Raw genomic sequence first — 25,280 nt, 5'->3', positions numbered from 1 at the left:
CTAATTTTGTTAGATCAACTTTCTGTTAAGAACAACATGTAGAGGGTGAGAGCCCAAGGCTCTTTCTTCTGTTTCGCACATGATAAAAGACCACTAACTTTGGCAAGCTGCACTAAACCTGGGCTTTTATCTCCATTAATTCTGACTGCAATTATGAAAATCTAGTTTTATCTTTGATTTAATCAGAATTCTAGTACTTTGAACAGATTTACTTTCCTACTCCTTAGTATATGCTTTATTGGGAGTTTGACTAATAGCTGTTTCAGCCGCTGTGCTTGGAAAGTCACAGAGGAAAGGATACAAGGCAGAAAAACTGCACTGCACTCCCTGCAAAACCCAGTGAAGCACTTCATGCAACTTAAAAGGACTACCAAGAGATGCACTGCTCTCTGCAGGCCAGCAGTAAGAACCATAACACTATAGGAGAGAAAATGCATTCTTGATGTTTCCTCTCAGTATCAGTCTTCCTCTACAGAAGGAAACAGTAGAAGCAGTGAACGGATTGCTGCAGTAACCTGTGAAGTGCATACAACCATCTCTTGTGATCAACGCATAAAGAACTAATTTAGTAACTATTGCAGCTTTCCAATGAATCTTTGAGGAAAATTTTAAAAGCTTTCAGGTTGTACTCTCCTTGGCTGTTCACTGTATAAGAGCAAGATACAACAAATAAGGTATAAATACCAGCATATCATCATCTTCTTTGGTCTTGATCTAAAAAAGCAGAACATTACTACCTGTAAAAAGTAATTGCTGGTGCTGTATCAAGCAAGACACAATAGCAGCTGCAACTTCCCACAGTAAACATTCTAAATCACACTAACTCCCCCAAAAAGAAAGAAAATTTTCAGAGAAGGCTCAGTGGACAGCAAGGGTATGTTCAAAGTTATGTGCACAAAGTCATTAATGGTGCTAACACAGGCATTTATACTCATGTCCAGGTTTTCTCATAACAGTCCTCTGTGATTTTTGGTTTGGATTTTTTTTGAACCATGTAAGTCTGTTACAAAAAAAACCCTACTCCAGTTCACAAAGTTTGCTGAAGAAACAACAAAAGGATATACAGCAAGTGAACTCAGGCCAGCACAAACCACCTACAGTTTCAAGATTTTCCAGACAAGGTTGTTACAGTTAGGCAGCTAAGTGCATATTAAATTAGCATGTATTTTCAAAAAGCAATTGTAATTGCTCAACATAGAATTCAGCCACACAAGCACCGACATATTATTCTGATCTCAACTGAAATGTAGTTGGATTTGCCCAAACCACAAAAGTGAAAGTGAAGAACCAATAGTTTCCTGAGAGAAAATTTGGGGAGTGGGGAAGGGGAAAAAAGAGAGCTTTGGCTATCTATTCTTACAGCAACAGCTTGTGGTCTCTACACTTTCATACTTCCAGTATCAGAATGAAGACCAAATACATTTCCTTCCATTGACGTGACCTCACCTCACTACTGCAAATACAGGTAGAGTGAAAGGAATTATAAATATGCACGTGACTCATTTTACGTGGACAAAGCCTTTTTAAATAGTTTACTTTAATTCTGCTATGTGCAATAGAATACACAGGAGTCACATGGTATGCTGGCTTTGGGAGGAAGAACACTTGGGGATGGTTAAGTCCATTATTAAAAGACATTATCATCTTCCCATGCTGTTGTATCTAGTGACTTCTCTTCAAGCCAACACTGTCATTTTCAGCTTCATCCCTTCCACAGTGAGCCATGTAGCAGCTCTGACACCTTCCAAGTATCAGCTCTAACCAAGATTAACAGTCAAATGAAACTAACTGAATACTAATTAAAACGAAAACTCTACTTTCAGGTAAATTGCATGTACTCGCCCACTGTCTGATTTTCTTTTGCCTTTTATACCACCGATGCCTTTCTTTTTTTTTTTTTTTCCCTTTGTAGCAGGAATCAGAGAGTCTCTCTGCAAATTACAAAGAACATTTTCCTTACTTTAGCACTGTTGAATGCATCCCTGCATGCATCCCTAGTAGCCAAATCCCACACACTACAGGTAGATTACTTTTCTGTATCTTTCAGCTTACATTTTACCATGCACAAACCTGCACAATAGTCTTTCAAATGCTGAGCCCCTTAAGGACTGTCCACACAAGCAAAATACTAGCCTGAGCATGAGCACAGGTGTATAAAAGGTCAATGCAGGGGAGCAGGAAGGGGATAGTTTGTGTATCTTAGAGACAAAACAGAAGGCTGGCTAGAAAAAGCCTGAGTAGATTTATTGTAACTCATACTAACAAGGCTAACATGATCTGAGTAGCGTTCTTATTCCTCATTATTAAAAAATGTGCTATTAAGACATAACCATGCAAATTAAACACATACTAAAAATAGAACAACAAACAACCCTACAGACTAGCAATGCATTTTGGGAAGAGGAATAAATTCTTTATACAACTCAGCTTATCACCAAGTTTGAATTTATGCTGTAAGGAAACACCATCTCAATCCTGATCAAAACACTAGGGAAACAGACATCTTTACCACCCTGTTTGCTCCTGAAGAAGAAACTAGAAAGACATTAAAACCTCTGACCACAGAAAACAACAATGCTTACCAAACAGGATTTCACAGATACTCTACAAACCACACAATATGTAACAATTTAATTGCATCATTGACCAATCTTTCTGAAGCACATCCAGCGAACCATTTCAGACCCAAGGACTCACCTATATCCCATCATTCAAGTCCAGAACATTCAAATGCTGCTATTTGGGCAATCTTTTAACCCTACAAAGCAACCGAGGCGTATGTCAGCATGGTGACATACATTATATTCTCCTGCTAGGCTAAAAACTGCTCTATTGATTTAACTCAGGATGTAGCTCCACAGCAGCCTGAGCCAGGCTGGGCCAGGGCTGCTAAGACTCTGCTCTTTCACCTGCTCCCTAAACACAGCAGAAGTGGTTACACTGATGAAAAGAAGGCAGAACTGTGGCAGCCCCAATGACATCTCCTCTTAGCCTGCCATGGCACACCATTGTGTATTGTTACACAGTCATTTTAAAGCCCACAGAGTAGAATTCTGAATCCTTATTTCTTTCTCAATCAGATTTGAAAGGGAATTGTTTTTTTGTAAAGAATTCTTGACAATGTCAAGAAGGAGAGAAAGAAAGATACATTTATGTCTACAGCACTTCATAAGATGCAGATACTTCCATATTTTGTTTCTATAGGAATTTCAATACCAGCAGTGCTGCTGCACACTTTTCTCTCCTTGCATTCCCGTTACTAAGCCAACCCATTTGCCTATGAAGCTGGATGGTAAATCAGAGTGGGAAGTGATTCATCTAAAAGCCAACAGTGTCTCACTCTGCCTTAGGGTTATTTTTCCAGCCACATCTATTCAATGATTTAGTTTACCATATTGACAAAGCAATAGCTATGCTGGTGAAACAGAAGGCCAGTGAGGGGATCAGCAACACAGCAGGCACCTTGCCTTGTAATCCTTGTAAACTCCTTTAATATACCATTATATCCCAACAAGCAATTGTAGGCTAAAATTACAGCTGTAGTACATTTTCTCTTCTAGTTGATTCAAGACCCAAGCAAATATATCCAATGTGAGGTTATAATTTGGTGGAGAAATAGAATGAGTAATTCTCCTGTAAATTCTGAAGTTTTGGTTTTGATATCTAGCGGCTATACTTCAGCCTTACTGAAAGGGTAATAGGGGTGTGATGGCTCTATGAAGGAGAAGTAACACTTCACTAGCCTGACAGACTTCTTTGAAGGGGTGACTAGCTCAGTGGAAGAGCAGAGAGCAGACAACATTGTTGATCTTGGTTTTAACTATTCTTTCAACACCATCTCCCATAGCACCCTCACAGGCAAACTGATGCAGTCCAGGCTAGGAAGGTGAACAGTGAGGTACACTGAAAACTGGCTCAGCTGCTGAGATCACACAACTGTGATCAGCAGCACAAAGCCCAGGTGGAGGCCAGTCACTAGTGATTAATCCCAGGGTCGCAGGCCGATGCTGGTTAACATCTTCATTAATGATGTGGACTGTCAGGCAGATTGCCCCCACAGCATACAACAGAACACTAGGAGGAGTGGTTGATACAGCACACGGGTTTGCTGCCATTCAGAGGCATCTCAACAGACTGGAGAAATGGCCCAACAGGAACCTTATGAAGTTCAACAAGGGGAAAGAGGCAAGTCCTCTACCTTGGAACAAATAGGTACACACATCAGGACATATCAGAGGCTGACCATCTTTTCAGAGAGGGTTCTGACCATCCTGGTGGACAGCAAGTTGATCATCAGCCAGAAATGAGCCCTTGTAGCAAAGATAACCAACAGCATTTGGGGTTGCATTGTGAACAAAGTTACCAGCAAGTTGAGGAAGGTTATTCTTCCTCTGCTCAGTCCTGTGTCCAGTTATGGGTTACCCCATGGGTACTGACAAAGACAGAACGTACTTGAGAAGTATAGTAAAGGACTATGAGAATGATGATGGGATTGGAGCATCTGTCGTATAATGGAAGTTCAAAACACTGAAACTGCTTAGCTCCATGAAAAGAAACCTCAGTATTGATCTCACCAGCCTGATTGGAGCTGGAGGGTGTTAAAATTATGAAGCCATATTCTCCTCAGAGGCAGCCAGTATAAGGACAAGGGGCAATGGACGCGAAATAAAAGGAAATTCTATTTAAACATAAGGAAAATTTGCACGTGGAAAAGAAAACAGGTTGCCTGGAATAGTTGTGGAGCCTCCACGCTTGGAGATCAAAGGCCTGTACAATCTGTTCCAGATCACTCTGCTCTTTTGTTATAAACCAGGAAGCCCTAGAAGCACCTGCTCTAGCTGCAGACTACAACCCACGTGTGGTGTCTTCACGAGTCCCATAGCCCAAGTCTGTAACAGGTTTTGCTGCTCTGTAGCCATATCTAGCACCAGGAAATCAGAGGTGGGAGCATGCTTGACTGAGACAGGGTCTTTGGAAGTTAAGTCCAGGTATACACGCACAATTTCTACCAGGCTAGTAACATTTCCAAGTGTCAGTAAACATTCCTGGTGGACAACAGGAGCAAAATCACATGTCTGGAACAAACACAATTATTGATCTGCAAGAATATCCTTGTTTCACGGGATTGTGGCACTAGAATACTCCAAAGAAAAGGAATGACAGTCTGAAGAAGACATCTTGCTCAGGAAATTAATGGGCAAATGAATCTTTGGGAGATCAAATCACAACTAAACCTACTCACATACTGGCTTAGCTTACAATGACAGAGTCCTCTATTATGCAGACTTAACACCGTGAATGTGACATTCCTTCCTCAACACCTTACCTAATCTCAAGAAGAATGCACAGTGAAAACTTTAGTATAGAACAACTGCTATGTGATAAAGTCCTTCATAACTCACGTCTTTCAGCACTCATGCTTGTCACAGCAATTAGTATCTTATTTGTGAGGCTGCCAATAAGTAACAAGTCTCATATTAGTTCATTTGCTCATGTAGCTATTAATCAATGTTGAATGACATTTCACCCACATATTACAAGATACTGGCAAAAAATCTCTATCTTACCTAACAAACCCTCCTCATCTGCTGTCTGCAAAACCCTGAGTAGTCAGTCACAAGGTATTACTTGCCTGTCCAGGAGCTGAAGCACAGAAGTTGTTCAAATCTCAAGTACTTTTTATCATTGAATAATTGGTGTAGTTCTTCACAATACTACAAGGTAGAATAATAAGTAGAAGATCTTTTCCAGTATACTTCAAATTGTAAAATATTCCCTTTCTTGTAAAATTATCCTTCTTGTACACAAAAAATTCCTTCAGTTTTCTACCCACACGTCAAATGTCTGTTACAGACAAGGAAGAATATTACATGCAGCATCTCCTCCAGCAACTTCATAAAGTTTGCAACTGAGCAGAACCTTTTGCCTTAATTTCAAGGGTTTAATTCTATTAAGCATTTTTCAATTTCCCAAGCCTGCCACTGTTGACTTATACATGGAAAATATTTACTTTTTGCCTCTGATGACCCTATCTAATTAAGGCCAATTACACAGGATAGGTCATGATGCAGGGCAAAGATTATATACTATTGATAGTACACAAGGAATTACTTCTGCATAAAACAGTAGATAAAAATTCCTTGTTGCTTCACCATCTACCCACTTTGCGTCTCTAATATAGACACTGTATAGAAATGTAAACATATTTCACCGAATGAAACATATGTTAATTCTTAAATAAGATAGAAAGTATGACAATAAATAAGATACCCACCTGGTCAACCAATGTCCAAAGTCTGGACGATGTGCCCACTGGACGCCTGTCTGATTCAATGATCGAAGTAGCCGACAGCAAATGAGGATGACCCATGGACTTGCTAAGCTTATCCACTTATATGATCCTTTTAAGAACTCAGAGGTGTCCTTGCCCAATTTTGAACTATCTGCTGCTGAAATGTCTATATTCTTGCACTGAGAGGTTTCCTTTACACTATCAAAATTCTGTTTCACAGTGGTGTTATGTCGAGGGTCACTTTCTTTCAGAAAAAAATTATTTCTGCAAAGTTCCTGACACAAAGCCAAACAAAGCGTATTGATAAGAAAATACCAAGTTTGATGTTCCTCTTCTATAAAACTGCTTGCCCCCAAACTCAAAACATGGCCAACTGTTCCAGCCAGAATCAGCACATTTATTTCTGACCAGCTGGAACTGGACACAACTGGATTCTGTAAATAAAAAAAAACAAACAAAAGAAGTGGTGAAAGTGTGTAAAAATTTCACTTATTCAAGCATTCATACTGTGCTTACAGTAATTTCCTCTATGTAAACAAGATAAACAGTAAGAGAAGTAATTTCTACCTTGTTAAATCCCCAAAATTTATAAAATAATTATTTTAATGTAACCTGTTTAGCAAGCATTCCAATATATACTTTTCAAAATTACATTCTGTTTACAGGGAAGAAAGGTATCTATGAATAATCATCACAACTGTACAGCTTAAGATTTCCTACCATGCTGTGAAAGAAGGTTTGAAACAAACTCTCTCCCCATTGCACATCTGTAAAATAGAAATCCTGCAGAAATCAAACTTCAGATATAGATAATATGTCATTTTCTAAGAGCTTAAATCTTTGCTACCCATAACCCAGCACAGTGACAGACTTCACTATTCAAACTAACAGAAGTTATTTGCAGACAGACTGATGGCATCCCTTAACCTTGCTTAGCTTGAAATGTGTCTTTCTTCATAAAATCCACGTTACACCTAACCCATCTATTATTTTCTCCACAAGCTGTGCCTTTCTAAAGCCATAACATTCTTTGTCTAATGCCCTCATTAGTCCAATTTCCTGTTCACAGCAGCTACTTGGAATTGCCTCATCATCACTGCCTTCAATGATATGGCTAAAAAGAGTATAAGGTGAGAGCATCTGGTTCTTGCCATAGTGGCAAGATAAAGATGATCAAAACTCTTTAGTCATTAGTTGACAGGCCATTAAGAAACCACAGGCATAGCTCTGAAGAACATCATCCTGGACTTCGTAACAGATAAGGAGGAAGTGACAGAGCATAAGTATTATGGATATCCGAGGGCGCCTGTGGATTTATGCAAACTCATTAAGTAATGCTTCAGGAAAGTGTCAAAGGTGGGGGAAAGGAGGAGTAAGGAACAGGCTGAAGGCAGGGGACAAAGTGAGAGGAGGAAGGATAAAGGGCCTAGAGTCATATATAAGCAGGTACACTTCTCTGACTGAGCCCTGTATCTGATCACCATCATCTGGCATGTCTTAAATTAAATCCTCTCCTAACTATCTTTCTGTGAAACTCCACTCCACGGCCCACCTGCAGATGCTGTAAGGTATCACTATAAGTAACTGGGACAAACCTGCGAGCCAGCAACTTGAGACCAGAGCGAGAAAAAGCAAACGCCAGCAACCTGAGCAGATCACAGGTGATTGGACCCATATGCCTGTAATACCCATGACTACAGTTGAGTGAGGCTACAGACCACAGATGACCACAGGCCACCAGGACAGCTGGATGGATCAGAGTACAAGAGAGGTCAGGGAGTCAGCAACTGGAAAAGTGGACACGGATCACCAAGCTGCATCAGAAACTGACAGGCCCAGTGTGCCTACCTAAGTGTGAGAGGTCACTGACTGGAGGAATCTCCGTCTGCTTAAGTTCTCCTCAAAGTCCGAGCCAGAGTTGGAGATGACAGCCCAGGCCAGGCATGCACAGCTGGGCTCCAGCAGCAAGGCAGGACAAACACCCCAGCTCTGGAGGCCAACAGGGCCAGCAAGGTGTTCTTAACATACTTTAACAAATGAGGTCATTCACTTGTGCAGCATTTTGGGAAACAGACTGCCAAAAATCATTTAGCATTTTCCCTCTATTAGAGAATATCAAAGAGTTTACCTTCAAATGGTATTTTGATAACCTGATAACAACTTGAAAGTGAAATCAACAGTACTGCATGCCATTTTTAATTGAGAACAAAGATCTCTGAACCTACTTTTATGTTTATTTCTTTAACTGCACACTTCAACCACTTCACCATCCTACATCTGGCATTAAAAACGAACTTTAGAAAACCTTTACAAACTTCAAAAAACTGCCTTGAATATTCATACAGATAAATCTCACAGAGAATATACTCACATTCAAACATGCACAGTGTACTACAATTCCTGAACTGTTTAAATGATTTGTTTAAATAATATAGAAACTCACTAACATCAGAGCAGGTCACAACAAATATCCTTGAGCATCTTAGATACAAGTCTCACTTATGTTTAAGATTTACTGACAGCAGCATACGTATTTTTGTTCATTAAGCAAGACAACATATGCTGGAGAGGACAACAAGAACACTTAATGCAAGAAGCTAGTTAACACTATCTGGAATACCACTTTGAGGAAAACAACTTTTGCAAAATCAAGATTTTATAAAAGATGTATGTCAAAATATGCAGGAGGTATAGTTGGAGTTATCACCTATTCATATCACCTCCATTTATTGGGTTGTTAAAGAAATATATTACACCAAAATCACCTCACCTAAAAAAAACCAACCAAACCCACAAACAAGAAACAAACCAACCAAAAAAATAATCCCCATGAGGTTAGACACAACCTTCACAACCTTAATTGGGGGCAGAACACTAAAAAATTCAGCACAAAAAAAGTCATAATCTGAAAAACTAGCCTAATCTAGATTTAATATAATTTGAAATTTCTTTGGTGCTCTAAAGTCCACTACTTTTTGCTTAATACTCTACTCCAGAAATTAAATGCATGAGCTACATTTTGAAACAAAAGGACAAGGTAGAGATATAATCTGTGCAGAGACCAAAGACCACGAAATTCACAAAGTTGAGACAAGAATAGCACATGACTAAACTACAAAGTTTAAACTTCAGTAATTCTAACATGCACAACTTAAAGACCTACGCTAACTAAGTAATGAGCAAGCACATAAGCACGATCTGCTTGCAAAGACAAAGGAATCTGAAATCAACAAAAGGGAAAGAACCAGTCTTCAATAAAATTCGTCTTCTTTATAAGACATAACAAAAATTTATCTAAGGATTGTTCTCTTGAATCTGGTTGCTGTCAGCACTGACATGAAAACTGAAGAAGCAATGTGTTATCAATGGGGAATGTGCAAAAGCCTCCTGAAAATGATGGCATTAGTGTGAAACTTCCTACTGTCAGAAATCCGTTATTTCTTGCCTGCTTGTCTGACCCTAACAACTCCAATGAAAAGAATTTACTCCTGTATTGAATTCAATGGGTTAAAGTTCAACGGCATTTATTGATAAACCACATTTCTAACCAGAGTTAGTCACTATGCAAGATGAACATTTATCCTGCAAATTATAATCTCCTGAGCATCCAAGATCTAAGAAATACTGAAAATAGCTTCAATAAGTTTTTCTATATCCTTTATATATTAATTGTGCCTTAGCAGGAATGACATCATTACAGTGTTCTATACAGCCTGATCTAGGATTACTTAATGCTTAGGTTTTAGATCTGGTTTACAGGCACAGAAATTTATGTCCTACTCTCATAGTTGTGTCTTGCTAGCTGCTGAACACTTCAAATGCTCTGGAACTCAGCAGGCACTCCAGACATTAAAAGACTTGTATGACTCACACTGATATCTTGGCAAACATACTTAATACAGAATCTTCAGTTTAGAAATTTGAAAGTGCCAGGCTTTCAATTTAAGCCTATAAACCAGGCCAACGCAGCTTTAAGGTTTGATGTATCAGAATTAGTAATTAAGTAATGCAGAAACTGACCTCCTTGCCCTATCTTTGAACATAGCTCTGGCCTGGACAGGCGCACACTCTCCTGGGTTGGAAACAGGTTGGATGGCCGGGCCCAGAGAGTGGTGGTAAAGGGAGTTAACTCCAGCTGGAGGCCAGTTACAAGTGGAGTTCCTCAGGGCTCAGTACCCTGTTCAATGTCTTTATTAATGACCTGGATGAAGGCATTGAGTGCACCCTTAGCAAGTTTGCAGATGACACTAAGCTGGGTGGAAGTGTGGATCTGCTGGAGGGTAGGGAGGCTCTGCAAAGGGACCTGAACAGGCTGGACCACTGGGCTGAGACCAATGGCATGAGGATGTTGAGTCTCTGGAGTGTGTCCAGAGAAGAGCAATGAAGCTGGTGAGGGGGCTGGAGAACAAGTCTTATGAGGAGTGGCTGAGGGAGCTGGGGTTGTTTAGCCTGGAGAAGAGGAGGCTGAGGGGAGACCTTATTGCTCTCTACAACCACCTTAAAGGAGGTTGTGGAGAGGAGGAAGCTGGCCTCTTCTCCCAAGTGACAGGGGACAGGACAAGGGGGAATGGCCTCAAGCTCCACCAGGGGAGGTTCAGGCTGGACACCAGGAAAAAATTTTTTACAGAAAGGGTCACCAGGCACTGGAACAGGCTGCCCAGGGAGGTGGTTGAGTCACCTTCCTTGGAGGTGTTTAAGGGACAGGTGGATGAGGTGCTGAGGGGCATGGTTTAGGGATTGTTAGGAATGATTGGATTTGATGACCCAGTGAGTCCCTTCCAACCTAGTGATTGTAAGATTCTATGACTTGCAGAAGTGCCAGTACATAAACAATGGAATACATGCATCTCTGCCTATGAAATGCACATTTTCTTCCCTTTGAAATAAACCCTCCTGTAGTCTGTCTTCTAGGTCCAATTCCAGTTACATGGTTTCTGTATGGTTGACAGTAAAGCTGTTTTTCACAGAAATTAACCATTCATGGTTAATGCCCGAGGAATTTTTACAATCACTTTTCAGATGAAAAGCCTTATTTTACATGCTTACCATCAGCAAAAATTTAAATACTTGTCATTCTGTTTCCTTCTGATATTTGAGCTCCATGCACCCAATCTTGACTCCCAGTGATAATAACTCCTCTGTGACTGAGATCTACAGGCCGTACTTGCTCCTACATTTTCCCAGAAGCCTGGCATCACGTTTGAAAACTACCCAATCACCATTTCTTTTTTTCCACAATTCAAAAAATGTAGAAAAAAAATTACATAAAATTTCATAAAAATATTTGGTTGTTCACACTGAGAGAAAAAACAGATTTTTTTTTTAAAAAAGAACAGGGTATTTTGAAATAAACAGAATAAGGGACATTTTGTTTATGTAATGAAAAAACACTAGTTCTGTACAATGAAAATTCTCAAAAGCTGTATCTAACACGCTTTAATTTTTGTGTTGTATTTTCAAAAAAATATTGGTTTGGATTTATATCAGAAATACAGAAAAAATACAACTGCTAATAGTAATTATCGTACTTAAGCCAACTAGCAAGCAATTAGAGTAAAGCTATGAACAAGAAGTTAAAAATCTTGATGGCCTTCTGGAATTTGTAAAGGGCTGCAGAACCACTTAAAGCCTTAAAGAAGGGACTGGTGCTACTAGAAACAGAAATCAGAACCTATAAATAACAGTCAGAAGGCAGATGCTAATACTGCTTGCACTGGTCTTCAGAAAATTCATGAACTTGGTAATCAGTTTCTATATTCAGCCACAGTGGAAAAAAAAGCATTACAAATGAGAAGCACTTCAGAGAATCTTTACAGAAACAATTTGAAGAAAAAAAAGCTCTGAAGCCATTAACAGGAGAGCTTATCTTAATTACTTTTAAAACACCTCCGTTTTACTGTACAGCATGAACATAGAAAAGGCTTCCAGCTTTTTAAACTGGCAAGACCCTGATTCAGGATTCTGCTTCCACTACCAAAGAGCAGGGCCTCAGACCTCTTTCAGAAGTGGAGCCCACACACAGATTAGCACTGTGGAGATGCACAGGTCACAGACACTTGGATTCAGACATATTTAGAGTAAGTAATAATCTCAATATTCCTAACTGACATAGAAGGCCCTTCAGGATCAACACTCAGCATATAAAGATATTTAAATTCTCCTCCAAAGTCTACATATTCTACTGGAAAAAGGGACAGAAAGTGGGACACGAATGTTTGTGAATTACAGTATTTGTTTATTTGCCTCCATCAGGAAGCTAACAATTAATTCCTTTCATAAGAAAAGCCTTCCCATCCAACTTGAGTTTTGAATACTAGGAAACATTTTGCAATTGCTGCTGTGATTACTGACAGAGCAGCTGTATTGGAAATATATAAGCCACCTGCAGGAAGTTTTTCACACCAGCAGCTGTCTATCACCAACAAGAATAAAAATGTGCCAAGAGTAGATGGGAATGAAACCCATAATAACATCCCACCCAACAGATGAAAATGAAATTCAGGCCAAATTCAAAATGCTTGTAACCGTCAAACAGAACCTGGTAAAAATCTACTCAGAATTTAGTAAGAGACATGGAATAGCCGCATCTTCCTAGATTCCAGTCTTTGATGTAATAGGAAAGCTTTTTTCCTGGGTCATAAAGTTATTCCTACAGTATTGGATGTCACAAGGAATTAACTCATCATAAGCCATATAACTAAGATTTCTGGTCACAGATACTCTTGAAGGATTTCAGTCTATCAACCTAGAAGATAAAAGCTATAATCCATTCTTATTGCTCTCAACTTCTATTGAAATTGAACATCCACAAATTTTATGCAGGTCTAGACAGTCATAATTTTTAGATTCCTACTATTTCCTAAAATTAGAAAAACCGGTAACAATTAAGATGAAAAATGAGCTTTTCTTCCATAGCGGGGTTTATCATTGCCCAGCAAGTAAATGTTATGTTTCTATAGAATGCACGAGATCGTTAATTATTATTATTTCAAGACCATATTCTTTTAGTTTTTCTAAGAATAATTTCTACCTCATTTAAAATAAAACAAAGAAAGCTAATAAAGGCCCTCAGAAATCGCAGAAGTTAATTGAGTGCATTTAAAGACCAACATGCCCCTAAGTACCACCAGCATTAACAAACTGTACAACAAGGCATGTCAATCAGCACATTTCCTCATCCATATTAGTTAATTTTACTTCCTTCTTTTATGTGCCTTTAAAAAAAAAAAAAACGACAAAAGCATCACCAGCTTTGGAAGCAAGACATTAGCACCACTTTGACACAAAAATTGTCAGTACCAAGCGCAAACCATGATTTATGCTTACAAAGACGGTTCTGTCAGCCGCCACACCTGAGATGAAACTTCTTACCCTGAATTCATTAAGATGATGTGTTAGCTGACTTGTTAGTCTATTTTAGTCTACCTAAATAATCAACAGACACACTTAAGCCTTATGAGGCTGATAAATATAAACATAAGAATGAAACACCATGTGCTATCAATTATCTTCTTTTTAAGCACTTTCACTGAAATTAATCACACTGAAGAAAATTGAAAAGGAAGGAGAAAGACCTGTCTTCAGGAGAGAAGGGCATTACTTCTCGTTCAAGGGCATTACTCTCAGTTCAAGGCTTCCCTCAGAAAAGCAACATTTCCAAGAAGGAACAACACAAATTCAGAAATGACAGCAAAAATTATAAACAGGTTTGCACTCACAGGGCTACCACTTCATTGTGATCACAGAGACATGGAGGGACAGCTTACACAACCGGAATACCACCACATGGCTATGTGTGTTTTAGAAAAAAACAGTCCAGCAAGGTGAGGTGATGGGGCTACTCTTTATGTGAGCGAGCAAGTGGAATGTATCGAGATCTGCCTAGGTGTGGATGAATAACCACACCTTATGGTAAGGTTACCTTACCATAGACCTTATGGGTAAGGGGTAGGCTAATGTGGGGGACACTGTTGTCGGCATCTTCTACAGGACACCTGATCAGGAAGAGGAGGCCAACAAAGCCTTCTACAGGCAGCCTCACCATCGCTGACCCTGGTTCTCATGGAGTACTTCAGCCACCCGGGTGTTTGCTGTAATGACAACACAGCCAGGCACACACAGGCCAAGAGATTCCTGCAGTGCATGGATGATAACTTCTTGACATAAGTGGTGGAAGAGTCAACAAGAAGAGGAGTGCTGCTGGACCTTGTACTACCATACAAAGAAGGTCTGGTTGGTTATGTGAAAGTTGGGAGCAGCCTTGGCTGCAGCAACCACAGGACGGTAGAGTTCAGGATCCCACATGGAAGCAGCAGGACAACAAGCAGGATTACAAAACTGGCCTTCAGGAAAGCTAACTTTAGCCTCTTCAAAGGCTTACTTGAAGCAATCCCATGAGTTAGGGCTCTAGAAAGTAATAGGGTCCAAGAATGCTGGGCAATATTTAAGCATTTCTTCATCCAGAATCAAGATTGGTGCATTCCCAGGAGTAAGAAATTGAGCAACAGAGGCAGAAGGCCTGCATGGATGAGCAAAGAGCTTCTGGAAAAACTCAAGTGAAAGAAGGAAGTCTACATAAAGTGGGAAATGGGACTAGGCACTTAGCGGGAATACAGAAATGCTGTCAGAGTACATAGGGATGCAACAAAGAAGGCTAATGCCCACTTGGAATTAAATCTGGCAAATGATGTCAAGGACAACAGGAAGGCCTTCTTCAAGTACTGCAGCAGCAAAAGGAAGCCGGGAAAATAAGCACCCACTGCTGAATGAGGTGGGTGCCCTCGTGATGGAGGATGCAGAGAATGCAGAGTTGCTAAATACCTTCTTTGCTTCTGTCTTTACTGCTAAGGTCAGCCCTCAGGAATCCCAGGCACTGGAGGAAAGAGAGTAAGTCTGGAAATGACTGTCCCTTGGTTGAGGAGTATCAGGTTAGAGATCATCTAGGCAAACTGGACAGCCACAAATCCATGGGCCCTGATGTGATGCAGCCACAAAAGCTGAGAGAGCTGTCAGATGCTATTGCTAAGCCATTCTCCACTATCTTTGAAAAATCATGGAGAACAGGAGAGATGCCTGAGAACCGGAGAAAAAACAGTGTTGCTTCAGTCTTCCAAGAGGAGGACCCAGAAAACTACAGGCCAGTCAGCCTCACCTCCATCCTTGGAAAGGTGATTGAACAGCTCTTTCTGGATGTCATCTCCAAGCACCTGGAGGAAAAGGTTTTCGGAAGTGGTCAACATGGATTCACCAAGGGAAATTCATGCTTGACCAATCTGATAGCCTTCTGCGATGGTGTAACTGGATGAGTAAATGAGGGGAAAACAGTAGCTGTTGTCTACCTCAACTTCAGCTAGGCTTTTGACACTCTCTCCCATAACATCCTCATAAATAAGACTAGGAAGTGTGGGTTAGGTGAGTGGACAGTGAGGTAGATCGAGAACTAGCTGGATGGCAGAACTCAGAAGGTTGTCATCAGCAGTGCAGAGTCTAGTTGGAAGCCTGGGGCCAGCAGTGTTCCCCAGGGGTCAGTACTGGGCCCAGTCTTATTTAACACATTTATTAATGACCTGGATGAGCAGGCAGAGTGTACCCTCTGCCAGTTTGATGATGATACAAAACTGGGAGGAACGGCTGCTACACTGCAAGACTGTGCTGCCATTCAGTGAGACCTGGACAGAATAAAGACTTCAACAAAGGCAAGTGCAGAGTCCTGCACCTAAGGAGGAATAACCCCATGCATCAACACAGGTTATGGGTTGACCTACTGGAAAGCTGCTCTGCAGTGAAGGACCTGAAAGTCCTGGTGGACAAGATAACCATAAGCCAGCAATGTGCTATAATGGCCTAGAAGACCAATGGTATCCTCAGGCGCATCAAGAAGAGCGTAGCAAGCAGGGAGGTCATTCTCCCCCTCTACTCTGTCCTAGTGAGGCCACATCTGGAGTACTGTGTCCAGTTCTGGGCTCCCCAGTTTAAGACAGACAAGGAACCACTGGAGAGGATTCCAGTGAAGGGCCACAAAGTAAGCCCAGTCTGTTTAACCTGGAGAAAAGAACACTGAGAGAGGATCTTATCAATGCTAATATATATCTAAAGGGTATGTGTCAAGAGGATGGGGCCAGATTCTTCTCAACAGTGCCCAGTGACAGGACAAGGAACTATGGGCACAAATCGGAACACAGAAAGTTCCACCTGAAAGTGATGAAACATCAAATATTTCCCTAAGTGACAAAGTTTGCTTTTATCTTGAAGGGACTACGTCATCATCTCATTAAAGCAATATACTTGCCACACGCTGTCACACACTAAAAAAAAGGACACTAAAACCCCAAGTGTAATTCAAAGAACCCCAGACTGAGAAAGTACCGTACTGCACAGAGAATGCACCATTGAAAAGAGTGCTATGATCATTAAAGTTACTGAATTTCAGAGCCCTTTGAAAGATATGACTAACAAGCATGAGAAAAAAAACAGCCAGAAGCTGATTTTATGGTGTGACTGACAGTTCTTGCCATACTAAGTTTCACACTGAAAGAACAGTAGGACATTGCAAATTCTCTTTCCTTGGAATTATCTGTGTTTTATTCAATATAACAATAAAACTTAGCAAGTACTTTACAATACTACTGAGCACTCTGAAGACTGTAAAAAACCTCAATATCTTAAACTTAAAAGTTTAAAAAAAAAAAGTTTAAAAGTAGGAGACAATTTCAAATAGTTTCGAAACTATAAGAAAGGGTACTAGCAAAGTATTTTCTTGTGTGTCCTAGGGCATTTACATCTATGGTATTGGGGAAAGAACAGATAATCACCAGTGCATGTAGTTGCAAAATATCATACATCTTGATTAAAGTGCAATTGTGAAACTGCACTGTGCAACAGCATAAAATTAGCACCCAGCATAACTGTTTCCAATCTCATAAAATGAACTGCAAAATATTTTACATTAATTAGAATGCTTCCTAAAGTAATGTGAAAATAAGCATTTCTACGACTGTCATCACAGTAATTGGTATCATGTCACAGTGAACGTACCACATTTCCATTACAATTTCAAAATATTCAAGTTATATTACAAAATAACTTCTTTAAGAACAGGCAGAGAACACTTTTATAAAGCTTCATCTGAAAATATACCATAAATAACAAAACATTTTGAACCGTAATTAATGCATGCTCTCACCTTCAGTGGAAGTCTAGAATTCTCAAAGATCTTTGCAATGGCAGAAAAAATGCCACACATGAGTGCGGAAATCAGCATCATCACTCCAACTGCTGTTAGCCAGGATATACTGCAGAAATAGCATAAGCTTTCCGCCGATGTGCATACAATGACATGAACTGCACACAGTATCAGACACATCAGGTAAAACAGCAGAGAGAATAGAGGAGGGGAGAGGGGGACTTCAAATTCTGCCCGGCTACTCAAGGCTTTCGGAATGCTGAGTAAAAGCAGCAGCAGAACCTAATAAAAACCAGAAAATTAATATTTAAAGAATTGAGGTTAGCTAAAATACACAGTGAGAGTTCACACAAAAAGATCACACTCTTGTCATCCACATCACTCTGCTAGTGTACATACTTAAAAATACCCAGTGAAGAACTACGCTGGATCTTTAGACTCAAGTAAGTTATTACCATATAAATGGGAAAATCAAAGATTGTGTTTTCATTTATTAAGTGCTTCGATGCATAAGTTACCAGACTTTAATAAATTACCTCCTCACTCATGGTAACTGATCACATGCATGATCTTCATACCTGCAAAAATAAGAGCTTTAACTCTAACGTTAAATTAGCTCCTAAGCAAACAAATTTGACTCATTATTTGTCACCTGTAAATGCCTGAGGTTACATAAACACTCTGTCGAAGGCCATTTATCTCACTATGTCTGACATACACATATACAGACATTCTGAAGAATTAAATAGCTTCCTAAACCAGGGAAGGGGTCTTTGGAGATCTCATACAATCACACAAGTTTATGCTGCATTTCAAGCTTACAAATTCTCCAAGTATTTATTTTTTTTACCTCTCCTCATGATAATTTGATTTACTAGTTTCACTTCCGCTTTGTTCTAACTTGTACACAAATCATGCAGAATTCCAAGTCTCCTCTCAGGTAACCATAGCAGTGGAGATGAGTAATATCATGAATAATTTCTGCTACCATGTATAAACTTTCACAAGTAAAGGAAAAATTGAGCCACAAATCAAAATGCTTTGCAAGGGGCCCAGATGGAGCTAGGACTAGACTGAGCTCAGTCAACTAGTGCTAGGCCAAGATCAGAACAAATCAAAATAAAACTAACTATATCAAACATTTGCCAACCTATAATCTTCAGCTGCCACTTGTGGAAAATTCTGCCTAAAATTTCTCACATATTACAGTGAGGTAGAGTGAAGCAGACAAAAAAAAAAATCCAATGCATTGCAGTAGTCATCTCTCTTCTTAATATTCTACTTCATGCAGTTCACTTGGTTATGAAAATATGAGGTCTGACAGTATCTGGCTAAGGTCTTACCTTTTAACACAGCTCTTACAATTAAAAGAAAGACAGTGCTCATGATAGGAAAATGCTCAAATTGTAGTCATCTACAAATCTAGATTTAGCTCTTTTGAGCAAATGCAGTTTTATCAATTCATATCAGAGAGGTATTCTCCTCATGTGAAATACAGGACAAATGCCACTTACAGCATCGTATAGTTTGAAGTCACCTGCAAGATTTCCTGCCTTTATTTAATCAGCAAGGGTGGAAAAAACATATCAAGACAAAAAGATTTTAGAAAGCAAGGCAGATTCAAGTACCACACTGAAGAAAAACCTCCAGCAGTTTTGCACTATTACAGAGAGCAAGGTCTTGTCAACCAAAATTTTCATAGTCAGTAGCTGTATGTTCTTTTTGATGAAGGCCCATTGAGTAAAATACCCAAGATCTGTTTTGTAGAAATAGTAAGTATCTACAATTGCATTCCAGAAACAAAAAAAGACATCAAAAGTTACTTTGGGTCCAAAGTAACTGTAAAGAGCTTGAATGCCCAGGTTCCCAAAACAAAGGAACAGAAAACAAATATGATACTTCAGATTCATGCTAAGCTTTGTCTGCCTCCGTATTTCCCACCTACAGAGAAAGAACAGAACCTACTATCTCAATCTCCCAAGGGTGTTGTGAACTAATTCCTGCAAAGTGGTCAGCAGTGTGATTAATCTCACTGAGCTGTCTACCAGAAAGCCATTTCAGATGCACTCTGTACACAGCAAACAGTGCATCTGAGATGAGGCATAGAGCCCTGCCAGGACAAAGGAGAATCAAACATTAAGTAGCTGTTCATTTACTGTTATCCATTCAAGGCCCCCAGTGCTACAGCAATTAGTCTTGTACAGCACCACACATATGCAAGGACTAAATTAAGCTTTGCAGTAGGTAGCTTTCCATACAAGTAGCTTTCCATACAAGGAACAATACTTATTCTTAAAAAAGTTGACACTTGTGTCATCCAAAACATCAGTGCAAACTTCTGTACATAAAAGTTCAGTGTCCAGGCACGGTATCCCTTTAGCATTACAACAAAAGCATTATCACAGAGGTTATTTCCAGCATTTGAGATGTGCCCAGAATGCCAATTACAGAGAACCACTTAAAATTCCAGATATGGGATATCTTACCTTTATTCGTACATGAGATATGAAAATGGCAACCCAGCACCTTACAGAAAGTATTTATTTCAGCGCTCTACACCTATCAGTGCAAAGAACAATTCCTCAAATTGTGAAAACTGCCCATACAAGGTACTGCCTATTGTCAGCAGCTACACGCACTGTTAGAGAAACAAGTAGGAGTTCATTTGCTAGATTTATTTCTTTTAATGCAATAAGGCTACTCAAAAAATAGAAGGCTAACTAATATGGTGGTAATTTAAGCTGTAGTACATCTGCACACTTACTGTAATGAGTTACACCAAACACAAGTAACTTATAAGAAAATCTCTCAAAGGTAAGTTATACTTCAAAAAAAATATTAACCTCATCCAAGCATAAAGTCAGCTAATTCTAAGAGTTTATCTTCAGTAATTCTAAAACCCCATAATAATATATGCTAAGTAGTCAAAACCCAGAAATGTTTATGTTTGTGGACTTAGCTTTTTCATGGAACAATGTGTTTTCATACCTCCATAATGATCACAGTTCCCACCATCATTGAATACATGTCGTATTGCACTACTTGTTTGCTTAGTGAAGAACTCAGAGTCTTCAGGGCCTCCAAATACTGCTTCAGGACCTTTTTGCCAAGATTTAAAAGTATTTCTGAATCATTCCCCTCCAAATACAGTTTGATCCAATTGCCATGGGATTTTTCTGCTATCTTAAAATGTTCATATCCAGGATCTAAGGAGAAGGGGAGTGGGGGGGAGGGAAAAGAGGCGAAAGGATCCATGAACAAAGGAAGATTAGATATGTGATCATATTTTCACATTTGCTTGCATAGTATAAAAAAAATTACTATGTTGGCTGGAATTTTTTTCACACCTGGAAAGTTACATTATCTTCCTGCAGCACAACCACAATGAGCCAGCTACTCAGAATGAAAGCAATTAATCCCAAACCAGATAAAACGTCCAGACCTCCAAAACTGACAAACGGATTAACACACCCATTTACTCTTACAAAAGGTTTCCAGGACAGTTATTCAAATGCTTTAAATCCTGAAAAAAGTAACGTTTTCCACTGGAATCACTCATTTTTTCAGTTTATATTGTACAAACCAAATGGAAAGCCATCAATTAGCTGATCTCTGGAGGAAACACTAAATAGCACACATACATATTAGGGAACCTATTTTTGCTGCACAGCTAATGAGAGACAGTTGGTAATACTAATTTAAACACACAGGATGCTAGAATTTGAAGCAGCAACAGAAAAGATAACAGATGAATTGCATAATTTGGCCTTAGGCATTTGGACTATGAAGCTGGTGCAAAGAAATCTTTAGCAGTGAAACTTGGTAATTTCACTACGGTATAATAAGGATGGCCCACAGTCTAGCTTGATTAAAAAAAGGGAAAACCAGATGCTCCCTCCAGCAAGACTTTTGTGGCAGAAGGTGATTTCACGATTTGCAGGGCAAAAGATTTGCTGTACAGTTTCAGACGAAACGGGTTAAAGCAATGACTGAAGCGAGTTTGGTGTCACAAAGACTTACACTAACGCTCATTTTTACTCCTGGCTGATCAACAGTGTATCAGACTCAGAAATAAAACAGCATGTTCTTTATGAAGCCCTTCCAGTGAAAGTACATTCTTAAATCCAGAAACTTCTTAATGTTATTTCAAGTGAATGAAGATGAATGAAGCATTTCTATTCGCAATTCTTGTACAGTTATGAAAGTATTGTGCTTACCATCCGTACGTCTCTTACCACTACAAGACACTTTGTGTTCTATTACAGGTTAAATATAAAATAAATTTTAGAAAGGAATTTTTAACTTAGAATGTCCCATCTGGTCTCCTAAAATTTCTAAAAAAAGAAATTTCAAGGCACGCTGATCCTACTACGCAAGAGGCTTGCAGGTACCTGCCAGTAGTACAATTCAGCAAGGAGCAAACACTTGCATATCAAGATACATGCCAGTGCACACAAAGACTTTCGTTTTCCTACTGTAGTTCTTTTAACGGCAAATACCTAGGAAGTTCCTCTTCCAGTGTACTTGAAATAAGTGGTAAATAGTCATACTTTTAAGGAAATCCAGAAATCCAGAAAGTATCATCTAAAATGAGCATTAATCAAACTAAGATTTTAATTAAACAGTGTCATGTCAACAGAACACTGAAACAAGTTTAGGTTATATTTTGAAATTTATACTTATTGTTTCCTCATCTTCTGCTATCTTTTCATGCTTTTTGCCTAGTCTCCCTCTTCATTCCTTCTGGCATTTTTGCTTCACTCTCATCTACCTCCTCCCGTGTTACTACCCACCAAACTCATGTGCATGGTATGAAATATGACTGTTCTAGTCAAATCCATATTTATATCTTTGACTTAAAGATCTTACAGAAAGGAATAAAGAGCTATGACTACCAAATTTCCTTCGGTAACTCCAGTAATAACTGTTCAGTGGCACATTTTTAGGCAGTAAGTATAAAATGAGAAAGGTCACTGCTTCTCCAATAACCCAAAGTCTATTTGGTAACTTATACATAACATTTGCAAGTCATTCCTATATGAGATACTCACAAAACAAGTTAAACTTGAGGCAAAACTTCAATCAAGTTTGCCTAGTTACAGGTTTCCCAAAGAACTGGCAATGGTTTACTTGCACAGTATTACATCAGGATTTTCTGCTTTGGCCTCCCTCCAATACTACCACAAGAAAACGGCTATGCTTTCCAAGCATCTGTTTGATAGCAATTCCACTTAGTTCCAGTCACAGGCTGCAATCATTTAAAAAAATGAAAGATAAGAAAAGAATGGATAACGTAAAAGCACCTTCTCCAGTTTCAGTATATAAATCTCCCAGTAACGATCAAATTATTTCAACGAACACATGTATCTAATACAAGTCCAGAATTAGTTCCAAATTGAAAAGCAGACACTCACTGTACTAGCAACATCCAACTGGCTCTCAAGCATGACTTTTCATTCTACTGTGAAGTACCTTTGAAAGAAATAATCCTTGTTCATCATTCAGATGAATTTTCAGAACATGAAGGAAGCCTTACTAGATACCTGCAGCTGCCTAACATACAACAAAGTATGAATTAACTCAGAAACCTGAAGTGTGTTTCTGGATACTTCTACTTTCAGCCTCATTTTTGCCAGCTGATTTTATTCTCTTTTTCCTGACTATTTTTTAGCTGCATGTGTCCACCTCTAACAAAAGAAAACCTAAAGCCTCATGTTAGCATTTATGTATGTTTCAAAAAGCCTTTTTCAAAATAATTAAGCCTTTAGTCCAGCTTCAATTTTCTCATTTAAAATTTAATTTACCTGAAGATAGGTTCCACATGAAGATTCCTTTGTATCTCAATAAATCAAAATCCAAGTCATGAAACGCTGTACCACCTCTTGGTTTGCAAATGCATGTTTATATGCACAAACACAGAAAAAAAAAAAAAGAATTTGCTGGGCTGCCACCACTCTGCTCTTTGCTAACGAAATCCTTGGACATCCTTGAAAATGAAAATATTCGTGCACAGTTCCAGTATATTCTTAACAGTGGAGTGGCTGAACTCAGGCAACTCCATGGCGTCTTCATGAAACAGCATGTAAAGGTCATTCTACCTTCCTAACTGACTGCGATTCATCTCCATCAACATCTGACTTCATCTTTTTGCATTAAAAAGGAAATCAATATTTCACCAAAAATGAAAGTATACATTATGCTAGAGCTTACAAAGGGCAAATATTTTTTTACCATGAATCAGTCATCATATTCAAGGTACGAAGAGCTAGTGCCCTATCTCTGTGCTGCAAATCACAATACTTTCCCCAGGAATTCAATGTTTCCCTTCAGAAGAACCCACTATTTGAGCTGAAAATATTTTTTTTTTTTTTTTTTTAAAGCAGCAAGGCTTGGGCAATCTCTCCAAGTATTCTTTAATTTAAACTGAAACTCCAGTCATAAGCATTTCTTTTAGCATTTAAATGAAATGGTATGATCTGCCACTTGTTACTAGCTGAGAATCTGCATTGGAAAGCTTCAACTTACAACCAGCAAATGGAAGGGAGATTTCTAGTTGGGTTATCTTCTGAGGTTTCTTTCCTCAAAAAAAGTGGCAGCATACTTAGTCTGTGGACATCCAGAAATGGTGCAGCCCAAGACTCGTCAGCACACACAGGACAACCAGGTGATCAGGCCCATTCAGTATGGGTTTATGAAAGGCAGGTCCTGACAAATTAATCTGACCACCTTCCATGACAAGGTGACCGCTTCATGGATGAGGGAAAAGCTGTGGTCATAGTGTACTTGGACTTCAGTAAAGCCTTGGACACAGTTTCTCACAGTACCCTACTTGAGAAACTGGCTGTCGCTGGCCTGGACAGGCACATCCTCTGCTGGGTTAAAAACAGGCTCAATAACCAGGTCCAAAGAGTGGCTGTAAAAGGAGTTAAATCCAGCTGGAGGACAGCGACAAGTGGTGTTCCCCAGGGCTCAGTGCTGGGTCCAGCCCTGTTCAATATCTCTATCAATGACCTGGATGAGGGGATCAAGTGCACCCTCAGCAAGCTTGCAGTCAACACTGAACTGGGTGGAAGTGTTGATCTGCTGGAGGGTAAGGGAGGCTCTGCAGAGGGATCTGAACAGGATAGATCGACGGGCTGAAGCCAATGAGGTTAACAAGGCCAAGTGCTGAGTCCTGCACTTGGGACACAACAACCCCGTGCAGTCCTGCAGGTTTGGGGAAGAGTGGCTGTAAAGCTGCTTGGAAGAGAAGGAGCCAGGGATGTTGGTAGACAGCCAGCTGAACATGAGCCAGCAGTGTGCCCAGGAGGCCAAGAAGGCCAATGGCATCTTGGCTTCTATCAGAAATAGCGTGGTGAGCAGGACTAGGGAACTGACTCTCCCCCTGTACTCTGCACTGGTGAGGCCATACCTTGAGTACTGTGTTCAGTTTTGGTCCCCTTATTACAAAAGAGATATTGAGGTCCTGGCGCGTGTCCAGAGAAGAGCAACGAAGCTGGTGAAGGGGCTGGAGAACAAATCTTACGAGAAGCAGCTGAGAGAATTTGGGTTGTTTAGCCTTGAGAAGAGGAGGCTGAGGGGAGACCTTATTGCTCTCTACAACTACCTGAAAGGAGGTTGTAGAGAGGTGGGCATTGGTCTCTTCACCCAAGTGACAGGTGATAGGAAAAGAGCAAATGGACTTCTGGTGCGTCAGGGGAAGTTTAGACTGGACATTAGGAAAAAATTCTTCACAGAAAGGGTTATCAAGCAGAGAAACAGGCTGCCCAGGGAGGTGGTTGAGTCACCATCCCTGGAGGTGTTTAA

At 39.7% G+C, this 25,280-nt stretch overlaps 1 protein-coding gene across 9 annotated transcripts in view; it reads right to left on the bottom strand.

The window, feature by feature from the left end:
* Nucleotides 1-25,280, bottom strand: part of PIGG (phosphatidylinositol glycan anchor biosynthesis class G) — a 95,527-nt gene that overhangs the window by 54,878 nt on the left and 15,369 nt on the right. For 8 of the 9 annotated variants that reach the window (XM_054053496.1, XM_054053497.1, XM_054053494.1 and 5 more), the window contains exons 7-9: nucleotides 20,463-20,680; nucleotides 17,475-17,756; nucleotides 6,275-6,726 (exon numbers count right to left, since the gene is read on the bottom strand). In XM_054053496.1, the coding sequence (XP_053909471.1) occupies nucleotides 6,275-6,726; nucleotides 17,475-17,756; nucleotides 20,463-20,680 (952 nt within the window). Of the gene's footprint in view, nucleotides 1-5,669; nucleotides 5,845-6,274; nucleotides 6,727-17,474; nucleotides 17,757-20,462; nucleotides 20,681-25,280 lie in introns of those variants that run through there. The other variant, XM_054053502.1, reaches the window with a different exon arrangement.

The sequence above is a fragment of the Cuculus canorus genome, chromosome Z, assembly GCF_017976375.1.
Source record: "Cuculus canorus isolate bCucCan1 chromosome Z, bCucCan1.pri, whole genome shotgun sequence".
NCBI classification, from domain to species: Eukaryota; Metazoa; Chordata; class Aves; order Cuculiformes; family Cuculidae; genus Cuculus; species Cuculus canorus.
This window is presented reverse-complemented; position numbering and strand designations above follow the sequence as displayed.